This window comes from Macrotis lagotis, chromosome X, assembly GCF_037893015.1.
Source record: "Macrotis lagotis isolate mMagLag1 chromosome X, bilby.v1.9.chrom.fasta, whole genome shotgun sequence".
Lineage (NCBI taxonomy): Eukaryota > Metazoa > Chordata > Mammalia > Peramelemorphia > Peramelidae > Macrotis > Macrotis lagotis.
In genome coordinates, this window is record NC_133666.1 from 650,182,871 (window position 1) to 650,206,066 (window position 23,196).

At 39.7% G+C, this 23,196-nt stretch overlaps 1 protein-coding gene across 3 annotated transcripts in view; it reads right to left on the reverse strand.

Annotated features, from left to right (window-relative positions):
• Nucleotides 1-1,132: 1,132 nt before the first annotated feature.
• The window catches only part of PGPEP1 (pyroglutamyl-peptidase I), a 32,467-nt gene continuing 10,403 nt past the window's right edge, over nt 1,133-23,196 (reverse strand). For 2 of the 3 annotated variants that reach the window (XM_074204784.1, XM_074204782.1), the window contains exons 3-6: nt 22,255-22,356; nt 6,365-6,481; nt 4,415-4,647; nt 1,133-3,221 (exon numbers count right to left, since the gene is read on the reverse strand). In XM_074204784.1, coding sequence (XP_074060885.1) covers nt 3,020-3,221; nt 4,415-4,647; nt 6,365-6,481; nt 22,255-22,299 — 597 coding nt within the window. In that variant the 5' untranslated portion in view covers nt 22,300-22,356 and the 3' untranslated portion in view covers nt 1,133-3,019. The remainder of the gene's footprint in view (nt 3,222-4,414; nt 4,648-6,364; nt 6,482-22,254; nt 22,357-23,196) is intronic. The other variant, XM_074204783.1, reaches the window with a different exon arrangement.

Below are 23,196 nucleotides of genomic sequence, written 5' to 3' on the forward strand. Positions count from 1 at the left end.
GGATTCAGCTACTTACTCATTTGCAAAATCAACAATTATAGAATAAGTTATATTTCTAGTAAATAAAATCACACATTGCTTTAAACATGGATTGGAAGTCAAACCAAAAAATAAAAATAAAAACAAACCCCAAAAATGAGCACAACCTTGGCAAGAGAAGACACTTTCTATTGTGAGATACAAATATATTTAGGAGAAGTCCCGCCCACCGAAGGCTGGATGACCCAGGGCTGCCCCTGCTCCTCCAACTCCTCCACTAAGTTCTGCCCGGCCTGCCTCACACTCTTCTCTCCAGTTGGTTTCAAAGTTCATGACCTTAAGGGACATTCCAGAGGATGCGCCCTCATCTATATTGGGAGGTCTACTAGCCACAATCTCCACAGACATCCTGTTTTTAAAAAACTTAAATAAGAAGGTTTCCAATAGGAAATTGTCAATGGGGACACACACAGACACACCGACACACACAAACATCCACACTCCTCCAAGCGTGTCTGCTCAGAAACATACTAAGTCTAACAAACCAAGAACTCAGCCTTTGCCCAATTCAGACATAGGACTTCAGGAGGGTGAGCCGAGCAGCAAGAGCTCTGCCTCCTATGGATAAACCAGACCCAACAGGTTCTGCAGGCCAGCTGAATGTGGCTGACCTGCAAGGGAATGCCTGAAGGACTTCCTCCTCAAATCTGCCACAAACCTCCCATTTCTCTTGCCCTTCTCTGGGCAAAGAAAGCCAAGGATTTTTGAAAGGGATGTAAAATAGCTCCCCATTTTCAGTCTATGCATGTTTTCCAAAGACTCAGCAGCTCTGGAAGTAAGTGAACATTTCTAGAATACTTTTTTTCTCTTTCTTTTTTTTAGTTTTTTTTTTCAAGGCAATGGAGTTAAGTGGTTTGCCCAAGGCCGCACAGCTAGGCAATTATTAAGTATCTGAGGCCACATTTGAACTCAGGTACTTCTGACTTCAGGGTCAGTACTCTATCCACTGCACCACCTAGCCGCCCCTCTAGAATGCTTTTAAGTTTTGTAAAGCACTTGATTCGTGATCTCATCTGAGCCTCACAACAGCCCAGCGAGGTAGGTTATCCCCATTTTAGAGAGGAGATTGTGGCCTGTGGTCACTCAGCTAGTAAATGTCGGAGGCAGGATTTGAACTCAGGTCTCGCTGAGATCTGAGACCATATATTAAGCCATCTGACCTTCAAAGAAACAAAGAAGAGTAGAAGTTTCTTGAGGTCTTCAAAAAAAAAATCTTGGCTTTTTGTCTCATTAAAAAAATGAATTTCATTTTAAAAAAAGAAGCTGATGCTGGAAAATGCAGATAGGATAACTCTTGTGGAGTCCAGTTCCAGCAGCTTTCACATGTACATAGTTAAATCAGATTTATTTTTAAAACAAACGTTTACAAAAGAAATGGTGGGATGCTTGAACAAAGTTTGAGGAGATGCTTAAGCTACTTATTAGCAATGAATTTGTCTTCTGCAGGACACAGTTCAGCAATGCCTGGTGTCACTTTTCCTCAGAGGGACTCTGCCCCCTATTGCACAACCACAGTTTCTGGCCACTTTTGGGGAGCTGGAGGCTTGGTGTGTGGTTAAATTCTTTCACTTTGGCTGGAAGGCTCAATGTGTGGCGCTGTCCAGGTCCTCCCTGTCTGCCTCCCCCACCAGACCACAACACTCTCATCATCACATTCTGACCAGGTCAGGGCCAAAGGTCAAAGTTCTGTTGGAGGATCTTTCCCCTGTCTCATGGCCTTCTCCTCTTCCCCCAAAACCTCACACTAGGCCTCAGTATTCCTGGATTAGATCTAAGCAAGAGGGGGAAGGCTGTCTGGAAATCCCCTTTGGAAATAGTCCTTTAATGAACTCGTCAGCAGTTCTTAAAATTGGTCCTACCAGGGACCCTCCCCTCACTGACTACAGAAAGAGAACACAAAGTAATGGGTAACTCTTAAGGATAGCTGAGCTGCAACTTCCTTTCAGGAGGGCAGGCAAATGAATCCCAAATGGCAGACAGAGGCTGCTCAGATGTTTTTTCAGTTCAATGAATTGCTGTGTTGTATTTTTTTGTTTTGTTTGTTAAACAAAAAAATACCCTCAAAGCAAAACATCCCACTCACGAACACAAAAATCAAACAATCTTTTTCTCCCAGGCGACACAGAGCCTCTGCTCTGGGCAGGGGTAGGAGAACTGGCAAGGAGGGTGTGCAGCTGGGAGTGGGACACCTCCCTCTCCACCCTCTTAGACAGCAAGAAAAAATGGATTTCAGCCAGGCTCCCTGGGATACTCAGTACAATGTTCAGTTTCATAGATCCCCATTTTGGGGTTGAACCTTTGGGGCTGAGAGAAAGAAACTAAAATCCAACTTAAAACAAACCAAAAAAAACAAACAAACAAAAACCCTTTGCTGTATTGTGTTTGACTTTTAACCAAAAAGGATTATAAATTAACCTGTTACCCAAACTAATGCTAGTCTTAAAATGAAGACTATCCCCCTCCCAGCCTTTTTAGGTTTGCCTGTTCTCTATTACTTTAGACATAGACCTAGTCAAAATCTGTTACCCAACCTTTTAGATTAAGGATTCACTCTGGGCACCATGGACAAGGGGAGAGATCATCATCCAGCTTCCCCTTAACCAAATACTACAGTTCCAGGTCAGTCCTGAACATCTGGACCCCCACATGGAGTCAAGTCTGTAATATCATTTGACTAATGGACAGACTCTGCAGAAAGTTGGGCTACTTCAGGAAACAAAGTAAATGGTTGCAGCTGATTTTCAAAAAAGAAAAGGAAAGGAAAGGAAAAAGGGAAATCTTTGCCCCCTTCCTTGAATCAACTTCACTGGTGAAAAGTTAGGGGAGGGGAATGCATCAGAGAAATTGAGCAAAGCCAGGTTTGTGTGCTTGCGTCTTTAGTGCCCTTGCTGTACAGCAGGGCTGGATGGCGTACCTAGAGACGAGCAGGAGGGGACTGCTCCCAAATGAGACCACAGTGATCCACTCATCCCAGCCTATCTCAGTGCTGGTGGCTGTAGTTGATTTGGTCTTCAGACTGCTCCAACACATCGAGCATTTCTAACATTTCTTCAATGATGACTTGCAGGGCCCGTCCCAACTGGTCTGCATTATAGGGTTTTCCCAGTGGAGGGACGTGCACAAATGCAGATCGGCCATGGCTCTGGTATAAGGAGGTGTAGTAAGTAAAATCACAGAGGTACCTAAGATTTGGTGAGAGGAAAGGAAGGCAAAAAAAGGAGAAATACACCAGCAGACATTTAGTGACTAGAAACTAAAATTGAGCAAAGCGAGGAGTTATAATCACCTAAGTCAAACTGATGGTTTTTATCCTTCATTCTCAAAGAAGATCATGAAATCAGGGAGGTGATGCCATGACAAGCACATGAATTGGATCTGAGACAGTGAAGGGTTGCTGTGCTAAGTCACCAGCCTCCCTTTCTTCTCCAGAGCCATCTGGGTCCAATGACCAGACAAGAACTAGAACTACCAGAGATGCCCCTGGATGGCAATCAGGATTAAATGACTTGCCCAAGGTCACACATCTAGTGTCTGAGGCTGGATTTGAACTTTCATCTTCCTGACTCCAAGGCTAGTGCTCTATCCACTGAACCACCAAGCTGCTTTTCAGGTTGGTGAGCCACTCATGCAGTGGTACTAACTGGATTAAAGGAAGTCATTTCCCCAGTGGGACAGTATCAAGGCAGTCACAGTCTGTGTATTACAATCTATGGACACTGTTCCCGCCCCCCCCCCCCCCCCAATGGAGGTTAAGGAGGACTTTGGTACTTGAAAGAGTCTGAAGAAGACCTTGAAATGATGACTATTTCAAATATGTATGAAGCCCATGTGCTAAGCACTTTGCAAATATTTTCTCATTGGATCCTTATAACTCTATCTTGTAAGTAAAGATTAGGCAAAGAGAGGTTAAGTGACTTGTCTAGGTTCACAAAGATTTGAAGATTCCTGACTCTTGGCCCAGAGTTCTATTCATCTGTGCCACAGGCTGAAGTGCGAGAAGAGAAATAAGTCCTTGAAGGTCAAACTAGAAATAATGAATGGAGTTCCAGGAAATAGAATTTTGCCTTTTTGGCCTTTACAGACATTCCCAAACAATTATAGTTGTCCTGCAATACTCAACTAAAAAAATTCCCTGACTAGAAGTCTTTGCATAGTACTCAGGACCTTCTTAAATCTAAGAGTCTCTTTTTCTACAAAAAAGGGGATAGGCTAGTCTTAGAGAAGACCATCCCTAAGGACACTAGATAACTCCAAACTACCCAGAATAAAAATCATAAGATCAAAGGTCTGAGAATGGAAAGCCATCTAGTCAAATCCTTTCATTCTACAGATGATGAAAGTATGAGCTCCACACCTTGCAGGTTACCCGTCCTACCTGCCAGCATCCTGGGATATGGTGACTGAGACATCCAGACCCAGGGTGGTCACTCTTTTACAGACAGCATCCATGTCAATGATGGAGTTGATGCATTCTGGTCCATTCTCTACACAGCAGTTGGAGCCAGGACAGAAAAGGCAGTTGTCCAGTCCTTTGTATCCATTGTTGTGGCCACATTTTTCCAAGGTAACTGTAGTTGCCATCCCAGACACCCCTACATGGACTACCAGCTGCAGAAAAATAACAGACTTTAACAGTGACAGGAACTAGATAGATTTATCATTCTGCATTTCAGTAAATTCAGGCAATGGTGCAAGTCAGTAGCAGGGCTGGTGCAACTGTGACATATTCATGGGACTCAGCATAGAGCTGTCTGGTCTTGCCTAGGGATAACATGGCAATAGCTAACAAGGCAGGACCTACTTGTGAGATCCATGGGAAGTGAGGCAGTTAATCCCAAAAAGCCAAACTATGCATGTCTCTAAGATTTTAGCTGAGATAGCTTAAGATTTCAGGAGTCCAAAGCTTAGCTGTCATTTCTAAATTGTCTCAAGTGCTAGTGAAAATTCCGATCTTTGGTATAGTGCTGGTAGAATTACAAAAAGACTCCATCTTTTTGGAGAATGACTGAGAGGATGCAAGAGCTATAAAAATGACACGTCTCTGGCCTATTATTAGGGTCATACTATAAGAACAACATCAAAAACAAAAACATCAACTGCTCAACAGTAGACAATATTATCGATAGTTGAGAAAACACCAGAAACAAATTTAATGTCCAACTGAAAAAGGTTAAAAAAAATCCAACAACCTGTGATATGCTCAAGTAACATAGTATCATGATGCAATGAAGAATAACAGATATGAGGGCATGAAATAACAGGTGAAGGGAGCAGAAACAGTGACTTAAGGGCTACAATTGTCTTCAAAGAAAGAGACAAAGACTGAGTGAATAGGCAGAGACAATGGGGGACACAAGTCTGCCGCAGAGACACCTCACTCTACTACAACTCAACTGGGTTAGAGTATGACAGACCTTCCTCAAGACTTTGTCCTCATGTTGATCCCCCACTCCTGCTGGGGTGTCAATTATGGATTTATATTCAGAATATTTAATAATGACTGGAAGGACTGAGAGGAAACGGTTCCAGTATAAATCTCAGCAGATATATTTTATAGTTACTCCTGGAAGTGATGACCTAATCTAATAAATCTTATGTTATTACTTCACAGATTCATCACTTCCTTGATGTGGGAACTCCCTTCAGCAATATCAGATTGCAACCTCTCTTTGACACAGTAAATGATCTGTGGGAGTGGTTGTAGCTGAACAATTCATCACCCACCTTACCCAGTGATAAGCCTTCCTTAATTTAGGAGGCCTAGTCTTTGGATAATAGTTCACTACAGGGTCTATAATCAAAGCCACTTCAGCTTGGTAGGATCTGGTAAGCTTAAGCTTCTACTCCTCTGGTACAGCCTTTGAGAACTCTTAAATATTGGGAAGAAATTAGCAGTACCTAAACCAGACAAAGGGATTACTAAATCTGGTCATTTCCAGACCTTACTTGGCTAGGGAAAGGTATAGTAACACCTTTCAGCATTCCTTAAGTCCTTTCACACAAATAATTCCTCCAGTCTTAAGTCTAAGATTGGAATGTGCTTATAAAGCACATGGTTGTGGGTCCATTGCTAACATTGAGATTCTATAAAGATGCAGAATCACATTTGATTCCCAGCTACTGCAATGACAATTGCCAAATCTGGCCACTGGGGAGGGGTTAGCATTTGCCTTGGATTGAACATTAAGGAGTGTATCATAATTTGGGGAAGGCTCTGCTGATCATCTGGTGTTTTGTGTGTGTGTGTGTGTGTGTGTGTGTGTGTGTGTGTGTGTGTGTGTGTCTATGTGTGTTTTGGGGAGAAGGGATTAGCTTTCTCACTCACTTGAGGACTGTGTTTTTCCCACAGGGCAGGTATGAGCCTCTGGACAGTTTGATATTCTACAGGAATTTCATATATGTGAAGATCCACACTGTCTCCCAGTCCCAGTTTCTCCAGCTCCTGAAAAAGAATAGAGACAGTTAAAGCTAGGCTTACCATTTTCACAAAGAATTTGAGGCTGGAAAGGAACTTTCAGATATGTTTCAGAGGCTGCTGAAATGGTCCTCAATTCCCAAAGCTTTCAGAAACAAAGGTATTGATAACACTGGACAAACATTTTGGGGTGGGGGGAGGGAAGGAAGGAGTTGAGAACAAACATTGCTTTTTCGTGGCCTAGACTGCTGTTGAGGGCCCTTCCAATTCTGAATTCTAAACTCTGCCAATGTCCAAATCAATCTTTTTTGGGCAATGCTGTCATATGACACATACTGGCAGAGAAGTAAGAGGGTCAGAGTGGTGGGCATCAGTTGATGCTCAGGGTAGACCTAAGCACTGTGTTTGAGCACCTGTGGGGTTTCAGAAAGGAGAGCAGGTTTGTTTTGCTCAGTCCAGAAGAGTAGAACAAGGTTCAGTGTGTGAAAAATACAGGGAGGCTCAATGTGAGGAAGTCCTGTCCTTCCTCCTAACTTCCTGATTTTTGTCAAGGACACCACCATCCCCCATTCAGCCAGTTTTCCTGGCTTCCCTCCCTGCTGCCATAGTCAATCAGCTGCCTGTCCAGTTCCCCCTTCACAGCTCTCACATCCCTCTCTGTCCACTTCTCACACAAAGCTACCACCCTAGTTTCAGGTTCTTATCACCTCTTGCCTAAACTATTTCCTACTTCTCTATTCTTCACCCTCCTCAAGAAACTCCATTTGTTTCTGATAATTGCTTCTAAGACAAAATATAAACCAAGGACATCTAAATCTTTTAGTAACTGAGCTCTTGCCCACCACTCCAGGGTTATTTGCACATTTACTTCTCCTTTCTTCTGGCCATTCTTCATATATAACATTCCATCTCTAGGCTCGACACCTTTGTACAGGCTGTATCTCATGGCTAGAATACTCCTCAGGTCCTTTCTCAGCTCAAACTTCATCTCTAGCATGAGGACTCTCATCTCCCAGCCTTTAACTTCCCCCTTCAAGAGCTATTTTGCAAATCTTTATCTTTATTTTCTTTGGGCATATTGTTTCCTCTCAATTCAGAGCTAAGCTTCCGATTTATTTTTATCTTTTGATCTGCAATATCTAGTACATACAACACATAGGTGTGTTCTTAGATGGCCTTGTTCTAGTTAAACTTGTTCTCAGTAGTCATCATTTGGTCTTTCAACTCTATGTGGGGAACTCTCTTAATACCTCTTCCTTTGGGGCTCAGTTCAGAATCCCTTTCCTACCTAAAGTCAGTCCTTCCTTCCTTCCTTCCTTCCTCCTCCCTTCCTTTCCTTTCTTTTTTCTTTCCTTATTTCTTTAGTTCCTTCTTTCCTCCCTTTCCTTCCCTTTTTCTTTCCTTCTTTCTTTTTTCTTCCTTTCCTTTTTTTGTTTCAAATGAAGAAAAAAAGGTTAACACATGATAAAACTCTTAATGAACTGCCAGGGTACAAATAGAAATTTTGGATAGTTCCTACTCTCAAGGAACTCACATTTTAATGTGGGGGGGATACAACACATAGGAGACATTTTAAATGCAATTCAGTTGGAGAGCTCCCGTGGTCCTCAGGTACAGTAGCAAATTAGATGTTAACACCACTACTTTAATTTATTTGGGAAGCCTTTCTTGGACTCCCAGTGGTTGTTAGAGCTTGTCCCTCATCCCCAAAAGAAAGCAGCTCTATCTGGGCACCTGCTCTATATCCCTGGTGGAATGTAAACTAGAGATTAAAAGGAATGCAGAAAGCTGGGTAACAGTTCTCACAGCTAGAATTTCTGATACAGGACTCATTTATAAAACATATATAGAAGTGAGTCAAATTTGGATATGATTAGACAGTTTTCAGATTAAAAAAATGAAAACTATAATCATATGAAAAATTATTTAATATTATTGATTAGAGAAATGCAAATTAAAACAACTCAGAGGTACCATCTCACACTTATCAGATTTGCTAATGAGAAAAAAAATGATAAATATTAGAGATGTGGAAAATTGGGACATTAATACACTGTTGGTGGAATTGTGAATTGAGGCAATCATTCTGGTCCTACTGACTTCAGGTTTGATGCTCTATCCATTGCACTTCCTAGATGCCCCAGATTCAACCATTCTGGAGAGGAATTTGGAACTATACTCAAAGGCCCATAAAACTATGCATTCCATTGGATCTAGCAGTATCACTACTAAGTCTGTATCCCAAAGAGATCACGAAAAAGGGGAAAAGACCCACATGAACAAAAATATTTAGAACAGCTCTTTTTGTAGTGGTGAAGAATTGGAAATTGAAGGATGTCAATTAATTGGGGCTGAACAAACTGTGGTATGTAAATTAATGGGATATCATCATTCTATAAAAAAATTATAAGCAGATAGATTTCAGAAAAACCTGAAAAGACTTATATGAACTGATGCTGAGTGAAGTGAGCAGAACCAGTAGAACATTGTACATAGTAACAGCAACAATGTGTGATGACTTAGTTCTCAGCCATACAAAGATCAAAAGTAATTCTTTTTTTTTTTAGGCTTTTTTTGCAAGGCAAATGGGGTTAAGTGACTTGCCCAAGGCCACACAGCTAGGTAATTATTAAGTGTCTGAGACTGGATTTGAACCCAGGTACTCCTGACTCCAAGGCCAGTGCTTTATCCACTACGACACCTAGCTGCCCCCAAAAGTAATTCTAAAAGAGTTGTGATGGAAGATGCTATCCACATTCAAAGAACAATGGACTCTGAATGCAGACCAAAGCATACGCTTTTCACTTTTTAAAAATTTGGATTTATTTTTTTCTTCCTCTAAGTTTTCCTTTTTGTTTTGATTCTTCTTTCACAATCTGATTAATATGGAAATATGTTCAGCATGACTATACATGTAGAACCTATATCAAATTATTTGCTGTCTTAAGAAGGGGGGAGGGAAGGGAAGGAGTAGTAAAATACAGAACTAAAAATTTTTACAGAAAATGAATATTGAAAACTATCTTTACATATAATTGGAAAAAACAAAGTAAAATTTTTTAAAAATATAAACTTCTTGAGGCTTTATTCTTTCTGCCTTTTAAAAAATCTTCATTGTGCATTGCTAAATTTTTTTGCCAATAAAGTTTTAAAAAATAATTTTGAATAAATATTTTTATATTGATTTTTATAATAGCTAACATTTCTCCATAAGGGCAGCTAGGTGGCATAGTTGATAAAGCACTGGCCTTGGAGTCAATAGGACAATGATTGAACCCAATCTCAGACACTTGACACTCACTGGCAGTATGACTTTGGGCAAATCACTTAACCCTGACTACTTCACATTCAGGGCCATCTCCAGTCATCCTGATTCATATCTGCTCACTGGACCCAGATGGTTCTGGAGGAAAAAGTGAGGCTGGTGCCTTAACACAGCACCCCCCTCCCTCAGATCCAGTTCATTTGATTGTCATGGCATCACCTCCTTGATGTCATGATCATCTCTGAGGATGAAGAACAAAGAGACATCATCAAAATTTCTCCATAATTTTTTATTCTCTCCTCCTAGAAAGTCATCTTAGAACAAATAGTTTTTTCCCAGAGGAAAAAATACCCAGAAAAATCAAACAACTGACTGAAAAATGTGTCTCAGTATTGTTCCACATTTTCTGACCTTCACCTCTACAGAGCAGCAGAAGGAGGTGTCTTCTCATATCTCTTTTTTGGGGGCCAAATATGCACTTCATATTTTGCAACATTGAGTTTCGATTGTTTTGTGGTTCTGCTCACTTCACCCTGCATGAGTTCATGTAAGTTTAGACTTCTTGTTTATCACATTCATTATTTCTCATGTCACCATAAGAATTCATTATAATTATGTACCATAATGTGTTTAGCTACCTTGGATCAATGGTATTTATTTTGTTTCTAGTTTTTTGCTTCTTGGTGTATGTGGACAGAGCCTTTCTTTCTGACAGTGAACTCCTTAGGGATATGCTAAATAGAGAAAGCTTATTGAATCAATCCTAATCAGATCTATCTAATGACTGGAAAAATTTCCCCAATGTGGTTCCAACTTACCTCTCCAGTTTTACCTATCCCCTTCAGTACTAGGTACTCCAGTCAAAATGGACTACTCTCCCTCTCCTGGACCTCAACTCTCCATATCTGAAATAGATAGCTTCTCTGAGGAAAATCCTTCCTTCCAAGCCCAACTTAGATGTCACTAACAATTAGAGATATCCTCTAGGAAGCCTTCTGTAACTCCCCCAGGTGAAAACACTAACCCCCTTTCAAATTTCTCACAGCAATTGATCTATAGCCTTTCTCTGTACTTCTCTCTTTCACTTTTAAAAATGAAGATGTTGTAAAAAGAAAATCTTAAGAACTGATGGAGTCTGAATGAAGATCAAAGAATACTGTTTTTTACTTTTTTGGTGTGGGTGTGTTTTCTTTCACAAGACTAATATAGAAATGTTTTGCACATGACCACACATGTATGACCTATATCAAATTATGTATTTTCTCAGGGAGGGGAGAGGAGAAGGAGGGAGAGAATTTGGAACTCAAAGTCTTAAAAATAAACATTAAAAATTGTTTTTACACATAGTTGGGAAAAAATTTGGAAAAAATTTATCTTACTTTCTTGTGTTATATATGATTATTTGTCCATATTTCCTTCCCCATTAGATAGTAGGTTCCAAGAAAGAAGCCATTGCATGAGAGAAAGAACTACAATATGCTTGCTTTATACTCTTAGGGTATAGCACAACATCTTGTACATAGTTGGTGTTTAAAATATTCATTGAACCAACAATGGAATGTGCTGCCTGGGGATACTTAATTTTTCTATGATCACTTGGCAGAGATATTTTGTGGGGATTTCTCTTCTAGGATGATTGGACTGCATGGTCTTTGAGATCCTTTTCAATTCTAAGAAGCTATGGCACGTTTTTGTTTTTTTTTTTGCAAAGCAATGGGGTTAAGTGATTTGCCCAAGGTCACACAGTTAGGTAATTATTAAGTGTTTGATGTTGAATTTGAACTCAGGTCTTCCTGATTTCAGGGCTGGTGCTCTATCCACTGGGCCACCTAGCTGCCCCTAGAAGTTACAGTTCTAAGTAATCAGGGGGAGGGGTTTAATTTTTTTTTTTTTTAGTTTTTGCAAGGCAGTGGGGTTAAGTGGCTTGCCCAAGGCCACACAGCTAGGTAATTATTGTGTCTGAGGCCGGATTTGAACTCAGGTACTCCTGACTCCAGGGTCAGTACTCTATCCATTGTGCCACCTAGCTGTCCCTGGGAGGGGTTTAATTTTTAAAAAATACAAGATTATTTTCTGCAAAGGCGAAAAGTGAAGCCATCAGAGTATTTATCTTCCCGTAGTGGAAAATCTCTTTTGCTGAAAATCATATATGGACTAGATTTATTTCATTAGAATATGTTAGCAGATAGAGTAATCAAAGTGTGAATGGATTTGCCATATGTGAATGTTCTCTGAGAAGCCAATTACAACTGGGAGTGAGATTTGTGCTAGCTAGGAAAGAGAGTGTCAAAAAGGGGGTGGGGTGTGGGCAGACAAGAAAATTGTAAGTAACCTCTAGTTTTTTTTTTTAGATAAAAGTTGGGATCAGAAAGCATGAGACAGTTTAACTCAAAAGCAGATAAAGAAGTCAGGAGATGGTGGCTAGGTGGCACTGGCCTTGGAGTCAGGAGTACCTGGGTTCAAATCCGGTCTCAGACACTTAATAATTACCTAGCTGTGTGGCCTTGGGCAAGTCACTTAACCCCATTTGCCTTGCAAAAACCTAAAAAAAAAGTCAGGAGAGTCTAACTCAAGGAATCTAACTAGAGACTGAGAAGCCAGAATCTACTTAGGGAAAATTCGGAGAGCAGAAGCCCAAGCTTCTTGGTCTTGCATTTAGGGTCTTCTGGGATTTGGTTATAAATCAGTTTTCCAGCCCTTTATTCTACTATTTCAGAAACCTAATTTAAATTTCATGTTCCTATGATAATTTACCCCAGTCAGGAAAAAACCCACAAGATCCTATCCATCCTTGGGAGCTTCAGTAATTCTTAGGCCACCATGTGTTTTATTATAATTACATGTGTATTTGCTATCAGCCTTGACTATGCTGTAAACCTTCTTGAGGGTTGGGATTTTTATATTTGCTATTTTTGTCTCTCCCTAGGGCTTAGCATCAAATCTTGCACGTGGCAGATGGTCACTAAATATTTGTTGAATGAATGAATGAATGGACTAAGTCCAAGAAAATGAAGGAGTGACTTCTGAGATCAGGTATATGACTTCACACTTAGCAGAAAAGGTAACCAAAGGAACTGAAAGAGAGGGCTGGCAGCCTCAGATGTAGACATGAGGTTATGGCAGGAAGTGGGGGTGGGGATGGGGGGGTAGGGCAACAAGGTTTAGAGGCAAAAATATCAAAGTAGGAGTCAGGAGGCCTCAACTCCCAGGCCTGATATGGATGGGCTGTGTGACTTTGGGGGGGGGAGGTCCTCGGTTTCTTTATCTGAAAAGTGAGTTCCAAAAACAATATCCTGTGTTTTTCCAACTCTGACTTTCTGATATTCAATGTTCTCAGGCCCCTTCTAGTTCAAATATTCTTTGTTGAGAAGCTATGTAATGCAGTGGGCAGAATGTTGGGCTTGACTCTTGGGTCTGATGGTGCTCTGATCCAGACTAGCTGCTAGCTCACAGAGATCCTTTAATCCCTATAAATTTCCTTTTTTTTTCTTTCCTTCCTTTCTTCTTTCCTTCCTTCCTTCCTTTCCTTTCTTTTTCTCTTCCTTTCTTTCCTTTTTGTTTTTTTGCAAGGTTACAGGGTTAAGTGACTTGCCCAAGGTCTCACAGTTAATACGTATCATGTTCAAGGTCATATTTGAACTTAGGTCCTCCTGACTCCAGGGCCAGTGCTCTGTCTAGCCTAAACTTTAATTTTTTTTAACTAGGAATTGGTTAAATTTTGAGTGACTCAAATGAGAAAATACACATTCATTGCCTATGTAATACAAATTTTAAAAATATACACATATAATATAAAGCAGTTATTGTTATTATATGATCCTTTTCAATTCTTAGATTCTAAGATCCCTCCCACTTGGATTCATGATGATTCTGAACAACCAGAAAAGCCTCCTTTGTGTGTAACTGTCCCAAGTTCCATTGAATAATATGAAACTATATTCCTGTAACTCCCCGAGTGTTTTTTTCCTGTAGTACCCACCCATTATGGTAAAATAGCTTGTTTCCTTTTTACCAATCAAGGAAGTGTGCTAGGCACTACAGGGATAGACAAAGCAAGGAGAAAACGGTATGATTTCAGGAGAATAGTTTTGAAGAGAGAAATTTTGATTCTCTGGGTGCTAGGAATAGAGAGAGAGAGTGAGTCATCTCCAAAATGGTAGGAACATCCAGGAGATTTTCTAGTTGAGTATTCTCTGGGGCCCAATTTCATCATAAGAAGTCACTTTATCAGAGACTGCTTTTAACATGTATTAAATTGATGTTTCTAGAAGTGGGCTTCTGGAGCCAGTCAGTCTGGCCATGTGGCCACTCCAATAATACTGCTTTATACTTATGGAACACAGCTACGCTCTTTCATTGATCCTCACAGCACCTCTGAGCAGTGGAGGTATAAGTATTATCTATAACCTATAGATATGAAAATGTGATCAGAGAAGGAAAGAGACAATGGAATACAGAATTTTAGAGCCCAAAGAAACTTTAAAGATCAGTAGTCCAATCCCTGTCCCCACCTCATTTACAGATGGGGAAACCGAGGTCAAGAGAGATGAAGTGATTTGTCCAAGATTAAGAGGCACCTTTTCAATAGCCTACATTCTTCCTTCAGGGAATTCATGTTGTAGGACTCCATAGCCACAGATGGAGAAGAAGAGAAGGGAGGGGAAGTAGTCTATGTAACAAAGATGCTGTTCTAAGTCAAGATAATGGGGTTGCTACATTTTTTACCCAATGTCACAAGATGATATGAGGTAATGGGTTCTTTTAGGACTCTAATCTCTGGAGAGCAGATGAGAAACTGAATTCATGCTCCTTGAAATTTATATTTGCCTTGGAAGAAACTCTTAGAAAAGTCGTGGCTCTATAACTAACTGGTTGTGTGACTTCATCTAAATCATCTCAACCCTCAACCCCTTAGACCTTTAGGCCTAAGTTTTCTCATCTGTAAATTGAGGAAGTTGGATAAATGATTTCTAAAGGCTGTTCCAACTCCTTGTACTAAAATACCTACCTCTGCATAAGGATCTAACTTGGTCTTGGAGACAAACTTTCTGAAGAGTTTGCATCAACCGTCTTATCTGCCAATGGACATTTTGAGCCCACAGGTAATGCTTGCACCTTATAACTAGGCTTGCTTCCCTTACCTGTACTTCTTGTTTGAAAGTTGATTTTGATTACTGGCTGTGTGATCCTGGGCAAGTCACTTAACCACAATTGGGAGGGAAGGAAGGAAGGAAGGAAGGAAGGAAGGAAGGAAAGTGATTTTTAACATCATCTAATTGCTACTTGAATAGACATAATGAAATGTAATAACAAAGATGCCCCTGGAATTTAAAAATGAGGGACTGAAAGGTGTTGACTTTGGAATCAGAAGCCCTGTATTCATAACCTGTTTGGACTCTCCTGGTCTCAATTTCCCCATTCACAAAATGAAGGAGTTGTCCTGGGTGGCCTCCCAAGCTCCTTTTCAACTATGTAATCTTATGAAGTATAACACAGGTTGCCCAAGATCCCAGCCCTGGGCTGGGGCCCAGGCTTGCCTGGAATAGTCTTCTCTCTTTTATCTGGCTTTCATAATCCTTATCTCCCTTCCAGGCTGTGGAGACTCAGTTACCATCTGCTATACAAAGTTTCTATTGCCACCCACACCTCGCCCAGCTGTGTTGTTCTCCACAGCCCTGCAGAAGTAATTTGTGAATACTTAGTATTTCTTTACCTGTATATATGTGTAAATGAAAACATAAGCTCCTTTAGAGCATGTATCTTTTGTCTTCACAGCCCGAGCCCAGAGGATGACACTTTGTATACAGAAGACATCTAAATGTTGATTGAATTGAGTAACTCCAAAGAAATACAGATCCTTAGCAAGGATCATCTGTCTAAATGGGAAATAATAGATCTATTCCAAATAAAACAGTCTAAGCTCAATGACAAAGAATGTCAGAGATGGAATAAAATAACTATATGGTTACATACATATACATATATCGATCTCTCTCTATATACATATGGAGAGAGAGAGATTGATTATATAATATTAGAGATGAGAGGATCCTTAGACTCTTCCAAGTAATTTATAAACTTCTCAAAGGTCAGGTCTATGTTTAATCTTTTTGTTGTTAGTGTTTTGCGTTTTTTTCCCAAGGCTATGGGATTAAATAACTTTCCCAAGGTCGCACAGCTAGGTAATTATCAAGTGTCTGAGGCTGAATTTGAACTCTGGTCCTCCTGACTCCAGGGCCAGTGCTCTATTTACTGTATCACCTAGCTGCCCCAGGACTAGGTCTAATCTTGATCTTGTCACTAATTCCCCAAGCCTTAGTGCAATGTTAAAGCATTAAAAATAAATGCTGACTTGACAGAACAGAGCTGGAATGGACCTTAGAACACAGAATGCTAAACATCATATAACCCAACTCTCAGATATTACAGACTAAGACCTTTAATTACAGACTAAATGCTTTTAAACTTAGAAATTCGGGTTCCTAAAGCTTTGTTAAGTGATGCAGAACTTAGTTTTGTCTGTTAAGAAAGCTCTTAACTTGGAAACCAAAACAAGGAGAAATCCTCTTGCAGCTGGCTAAAAAATACCCAGGGGAAGTGCTGTGTTTTAGACGTTACAAGCCAACAACCTTTTTGAAAAGTCCCAAAGATGCTGAAAGGAGAAAAAAAAAGCCTAATTTCCCTATTCTAAACTGGCTTGCTAAAAACCTTTCCTTTAATCTACAAGGCCATATAAGGCTTGTGCAGGGAAGTTCTCCAAAGGATCTAAAAGAACTATGCTTTCCTAAATCCACATCAACATTAGAATCTGTGGGCAATTAGTTTTGTGGCAAAAAGATTATCTCGGGGAGCTAGGTAAAGGGGACAAACCTTGTCTTCTCAATAAAATTATAGAAAATGGGACTTTGTCAGAAAAGGGGCATCCCCCATGGAGCTCTGGTTCCTAACTGAGGGATCTGCAGCTTCTTTTTTTTAGATTGTAAGGCAATGGGGTTAAGTGGCTTGCCCAAGGCCACACAGCTAATTATTAAGTGTCTGAGACCGGATTTGAACTCAGGTACTCCTGACTCCAGGGCCAGTACTCTATCCACTGAGTCACCTAGCCGCCCCAATCTGCAGCTTCTTGGGATGGCAAAGTAGCTCCTGATTGATCCCATCAACTGGAGGATAGTGAAAAACACTAGTTCCTGGGTCTCAAGGACAAATTCTTACAGGGGATGTTTCCTACTATGTATGACTCTGCCTGCTTTCTTTGGAGGCTTTCTTTCTCTAGGTTCTTTTCCAGAGTTTTCTCTCTTGAACTTCAAGCAAGGAGGAGAGAAACTTTCTCTCCCCTCTCTCTAGCATCTGTTTGTAGTTGATAACATATGATTGCCTAAGGAAGTTTGAGAGTTGGCCACCTTCTTTGGCTTGTGGGTCCTTCCCATCAAGTTGGTGGGACCAACCAGGTGTGAGTCTCTGTGCAGTCATGCCACAAATGGCTTTTTGCCTTGTGGAAGAATATAACGAGTGTAATGGGATCTTGAATGTGCTTTATCTTCTTGTCCCTGTGTGTTTATTATTAGTCTTATTGTTACTCTGGGGTGGAGGAAAAAAACTGTTCTGCCCCTGTCCTATACCAAGAACCTTTGAGAAGGGTCGTCCATATTTTAAGAAGATCCTAGACTCATGTCATATCTAAGCCTTGTTTTAGAAAATTCCTCAGAGACAGAAGCATTTTTTTCTTGTTAAAGATGTTAGAATATTTTAACAAGTCCAATACAGTGATATTAATCAGATGGAATATTGCACCTCAAAGACATGATAAATTTAATGTATTTATATACAAAATCTGAAATAAACTACTTTAAATGACTACCAGTATCACAGAAACCAAAGCAGTTCATACCATCACAGCATACTAAGTAAAATAGCAAAAGGGAACACACAAAAGGAGCATTTTTTCTTCAGACAAATGGAACCTTGTAACTTTGACATTTTAAATATGGTTTTGGAGAGGAGAGGGAAGAGATCACTGCCTTTATATTCATTGGAAAGTGTGTTAGGTGGGAAAATGAGCAGTTCTATGTGCCCTTACAGGGTAGATTTCTATTGAATAAAGAACTTCCTGACCAGTAGCGTTAACAGTAGATAGTCACCTTAAGGTAGGAAATTCCTCAAAATCCCTCAAAGTGCCAGATGTGGATGTATCAAGAAAGTTGTAAAGAGGCCCAGTTTTAGGAAGAATCTGCCTAGATAAGCACTTGTACAAATTAAGGAGGATTCTATCATGGAGAGACCCACCACCCAGCTTAAGGAACAAGATAAAAAATTTTAAAAGCATTTGAACATGAAGAGTGCCATGACATGATCAAAGTCTCTGGGATCTCTTCCAAGGTTTGAGATGTGAAAGATGCCCAGGCACAAAAGCTCAGCTTGAGGTGCTAGAAGACAATGAGAGCCATCTCAATCAGAGGTGGCTAGATTTTAGGACAGCTACAATATAAAGGTGCATGAGCATATCTGGAAGCAGCTAGAATGAATTCTTCCTTCAGGATTGGTAAACAGGAGCTATCCCCCATGATAGTATCAGGCCAGTAGAAAAAGCTCTACCTGAGGGGAGTGAGATCTGGAGCCTGTGCAAAAACCCAACATGGAATGGCAGTGTTTGGTTAACCAAATTCATGGGAATCATAAGAAAGACTTCTGACATCTCACTGGGGAAAATCTTTTAAAAATCTGAGATAGAAGGTAAAAAAAGTGAAGGTCCCAAATGAAAATTCAATTTGACAAGCATTAATATTTTCCTCACTATAATAATTTGGTGAGAGAGGCCTATATTTTCACCAGACCCATTCTACAGATGAACACAGAAGTTCCATTTTAAATGCCTTGGTCATGGTCGTAGCTGCTGTTAGATATGGGATACAAAATTAGGATCATTAACTCCAAGGTCAAGAGGGCTTTCCGTTAGATCTGGAAGGGACTTGAGAACCCATCTGGCCTAACCCTTTCCTTTTACAGATCAGGAAATTGAGGTTCAAAGAGGGTCAATGAATGATATGCCCCAAATCATGGTTCAAGTTAGTGGCAAAGTTAGACCTCCAGGACTGGGGATTCTGCTCTTGTATTCTTTCCACTAGATGAGTCTGCCTCTGGTAAAAGAATGCAAGGAGAAAAGAAAAAACATGCTTATTTAGAAGTTCTGGTTAATTGAGGTTTTATAGTTGTCAGACTCTAATCTCTCCTTATTGTCCTACTGCCAAGGGAAAAAAAGTTTCATAATTGAGGAATGTGAGTCTAAAAAATTCTCCTTTTAAGGTACTGGGATATGGATAGGGTTTGGGTCAGAAAACCTCACTGAAAATCTGTGCCAAATTTTTTTTGAGGGGAGGAGGTTATTGGGGGTGGGGGAAATGGGTTGATGAGCAAGAATAAAAGCAAGGCTACAGACTTGTAATTTCACCAGTGAGGGGGAATTGACAGTGAAGAAAAATACCTTTACTGCTACAATTCTGTAATTTATAATCTTAGTAATTGTCCTGAGACAGAACCTGAGAGGTCCCTGCTAGCATAGGCAGTATATATCAAAGGCAAAATTCAAACTCAAGCCTTGTGAATTCTGAGGCCTGTTTTCTCTCTACTTTGCCAGGCTACCTCTCATAAATACCATTTCCATTCCAGAAAGAAAAATAGCTGGGCACTCCACTAAATTCAAATGAGAAACTTCAATGAACAAAACTTGCCTATGGTCTGGTAAGTCTTTAACCCATCATCTAGTCAGGTTTGTGTGGGGTCGTTGTTATTAGGATTTTAGAGACAATCTGGACCAAGTCTTCCCAAAGGCAATCATCTCCCTCTAAACTGCCTTTGACTATACTTTCTTCCCCACCTCAATGTACCTTATTCCATTTTGGACATCTCTGCTGGAAAGGTTTTCCTAAGGCTTCCAACTGCTTCTGTTCTTGATAACAAAGTCATCTGTCAATCTCAGAATTCTGAATTTAGATGTCAGAAGGGAAAAGAGCATTGGATAAGAAGTCAAAGAACCTGGTCCAAAATTCTGACTCTCAACCAATGATTCTGGGCAAGTCATTTCACCAATCTGGGTCTGTCTGTTTCCTTACTTGAGAAATGAGGGAGTTGGACCAGATCTCTATTTCTAATATTTATATTCCATGACCTGTCACTTTATGCTCATATTCTCTCTCCTCTTCCTAAGTTTCCTAAGACTGTCAAAAGCTTTCATCAGGAGGGGTGGGGGCAGCCTTCAGTTATTTTCAATTCCTAACTTACTTTCCTAAATCCTGTCATTTCTACCTTAAAAGACTCTCAAATAAGCCCCTGTTCTCCTTAATAATATTAAAACCAGCTTAAATTAAATTTAAAAAACTAAAACAATATTAAAACATTATACAGTGTTTTACACTCCATTCCATCATCCACTGCTGTTAAAATGATCTCCTAAAACTCAGGTTTGACCATATTATGCCCTTTATTCAATAAACACCTGTCTCTTGATCACCTCCAGGATCAAGAATAAAATCCTCTGTTTGAGTTTTAAAGTGTATCAAAATCTGGGGCGACTAGGTGGCAAAGTGGATAGAGCACCAACCCTGGAGACAGTAGTACCTGAGTTCAAATCTGGCCTCAGACATAATAATTGCCTAGCTGTGTGGCCTTGGGCGAGCCACTTAACTCCATTGCCTTGCAAAAACTAAAAACAAACAAACAAACAAACAAATAAATAGATAGATAGGTAGATAAATAACCAGATAAATAAATAAATGGATAAACAAACAAACAAATAAATAAAGTGTATCAAAATCTGACCCTTCCTACCCTCCTAATTTTCTCACTGTACTGGTGTCTTTGTTGTTCCTTACAGATGATTTCCATTTCCAGACTCTTTACCTTTGCCCTGGCTGTCCCCCATGCTTGGAAGGCTCTTCCACCTTGTTTCCACCTACTGATGTCCCTTCTTTCAAATCCCAGCTAAAATCCTGCCTTCTAAAGAAACCTTTCCAATTTCTCCTTCATTCTAGTACCTTGTTTGTCCAAAGTTTTTTAAATGTTGTGTCCCCCATAAAGCTGTGAGAGCAGGGACTATTTTGTGTTCCCCCCGCCCCAACCTAGCATTTGACACACAGCAGGCACTTAATAAATGCAAGCTGATTGAGAAAAAGAAAAATAGGGTCAAGTAAAATATTGTTAGGCAGTTTTTCTCTTTTGCTTTTCCAAAGCAGAGCAAACCACTGATCAAATCTGCTCTTAAACTACATCTGCCTAAAACTTTCTTGGGATTTTAACAGGGCTGACACCTTTGTTCACCCAGAACTTCCAGTTTGACAGATCTACCTCACTCAGCCTCTGGTCCAAAGAACACAATGCTCTCTGGAATAAAACACAGAGAGAGGTGATGGCTTTCTAAAGCCGTTATGAATGAATCAATCCACTGCAAAGCATACACAGTGTTTCAGTTTGTTTATGAATTATGTTAAGCATGATCACAATATTGTTCTACAATCAGAAAAAGGTTTTTTTTAAAAAAAACAATCTTTCAATCTTAATTGCAGCATTTGATTTTATTTCACAGCTAAAGAACATAATTCCCATTAATGTCAAAGACCTGCATATGAATATCAGAACAGATAAATGATAATCCTTGAAAAGTTCTTTCCTGGCTTCCTAAATGCTATTCCCCAGAGCTTACACCTGTAGCTCTTCTTGGCAACGTCTATGGACTTTCAAAGGTTGAAAATAAAGTGTAATAAATGGTATAAATGTTAAGACTGGTTCATCATAACTACAATTGACATTTGATTACTAAGTACAGGTCAACTAAGGGAGTGCTGAACAATTAGCACTACTAAAAATTGAATGGGTTGCCCTCTCGGGGAGCTGGCTTCTTGTTACAATCAATCAATCAATAAACATTTATTACCAAGTTACAGTGTCAGATACTGACTCTAAAAGTATTGAAGTGGAAACTAGGTGATCACTGATACAAGATATCATATTGGAAGATTCATTCAATGGGTAAGGAGATGGACTAAATGATTGTTAATGTCCCTTCCAACTCTGAGAGTCTATGTTTATGATTCTGATTTTCTTGATTCCACTTGTAAATGCTTCTGATAAATATTTACAATTGCCTCTCTTTCTCTAATCCTTTTACCTAATCCTTCTTTTGAATTAGACTTAAAAAATATCACATTCCAACTTCCCTTAAACTGCTAACATGGTCAATATGGAAATGTTTTATATGATTTCACATGTATACATGATATCATATTGCTTGCTTTCTCAGTGGTTTGGAGAAGGAGAGGAAGGTGGGAATTTAGAACTCAAAATTTTAAAAAATGTAAAAATAATAAATGGTAATTTAAAAACTGTACTACTCAGTATTTCTACATGCACACTATGCCCAAGTTCATATATATATATGTATATATACACACAATAATAAATTAATAAGAAGGAATAGTAAAAATTTAGAGGTAACTAGATGGCAGAGCATTGGTCCTGAAATCAAGTGGACCTGAATTCAACTTACTAGCTGTGTGACCTTGGGCAAGTCACTTAACCCTGACTGTCTCATATCCAGGGCTATCTCCAGTTGTTCTGATTCATACCTGGTCACTTGACCCAGATGACTCTGAAATAGAAAACAAGACTGGTGACTTAGCATAGTACCCCACTCACTCAAATCCAGTTCATGGTCTTGTCATGGTATCACCTCCCCTGATGTCATGATCTTTGAGAATGAAAGACAAAACATTACATCAGTAAGAGCTTCTCTAAGATTAACTTTCTTTTTCCTTTTAAAAAACCAAGTCATTCTCTTCATTTTTCTTGTAGAAAAGCTATGCATGGATAAATGAAAGGAACTAGAAATGTTTACACAGTGGCACAACTAGACAGAATCGCAAGAAATTAGAGACTTTCAAAGAGTTACTTGCCCAGGGCCAATAATTCTTAATCATGTATATCAGATCAGTGGTAAAGCATGTTAAAACAGGTGTACTGGAATTGACACAATAGATGTGTTCCTGTAGTAAATCAAATCATATTTTCCAATTGATTTGCATTCAAATTTTAGACCTGCTTTCTCTTAACTTATAAGTAATCTACAACAAAGGAAGGTGCTTTGGTTTTAGTTCAGTAGAACTTCCTAATTACTGGTTTATCTGAAAATGAAATTAACTTCCTCTTGAGCTAGATAGTTTCCTCTCACTGTAAATGTTCAGCTAGAACCTTTCAATTGCCTCTTTTCGAAGGAATAGTGTGGAGGAGACTCATTGTTGTGCTTTTCTGTTGAATGCTATGATTCTAAGCTTCTCTACTTACCCTAGTGGAAAATGTAATACAGAGCACACTTAAGCATGGAGATAAGAGAGGAAGAAAGGGGTAGAGTTTGCTACTAAAAAGAAAGTCTTTTGGAAAACTTAGACCCTTAAATGTACTCTACGCAGGTCAGACTCCATTTGGAGTAATA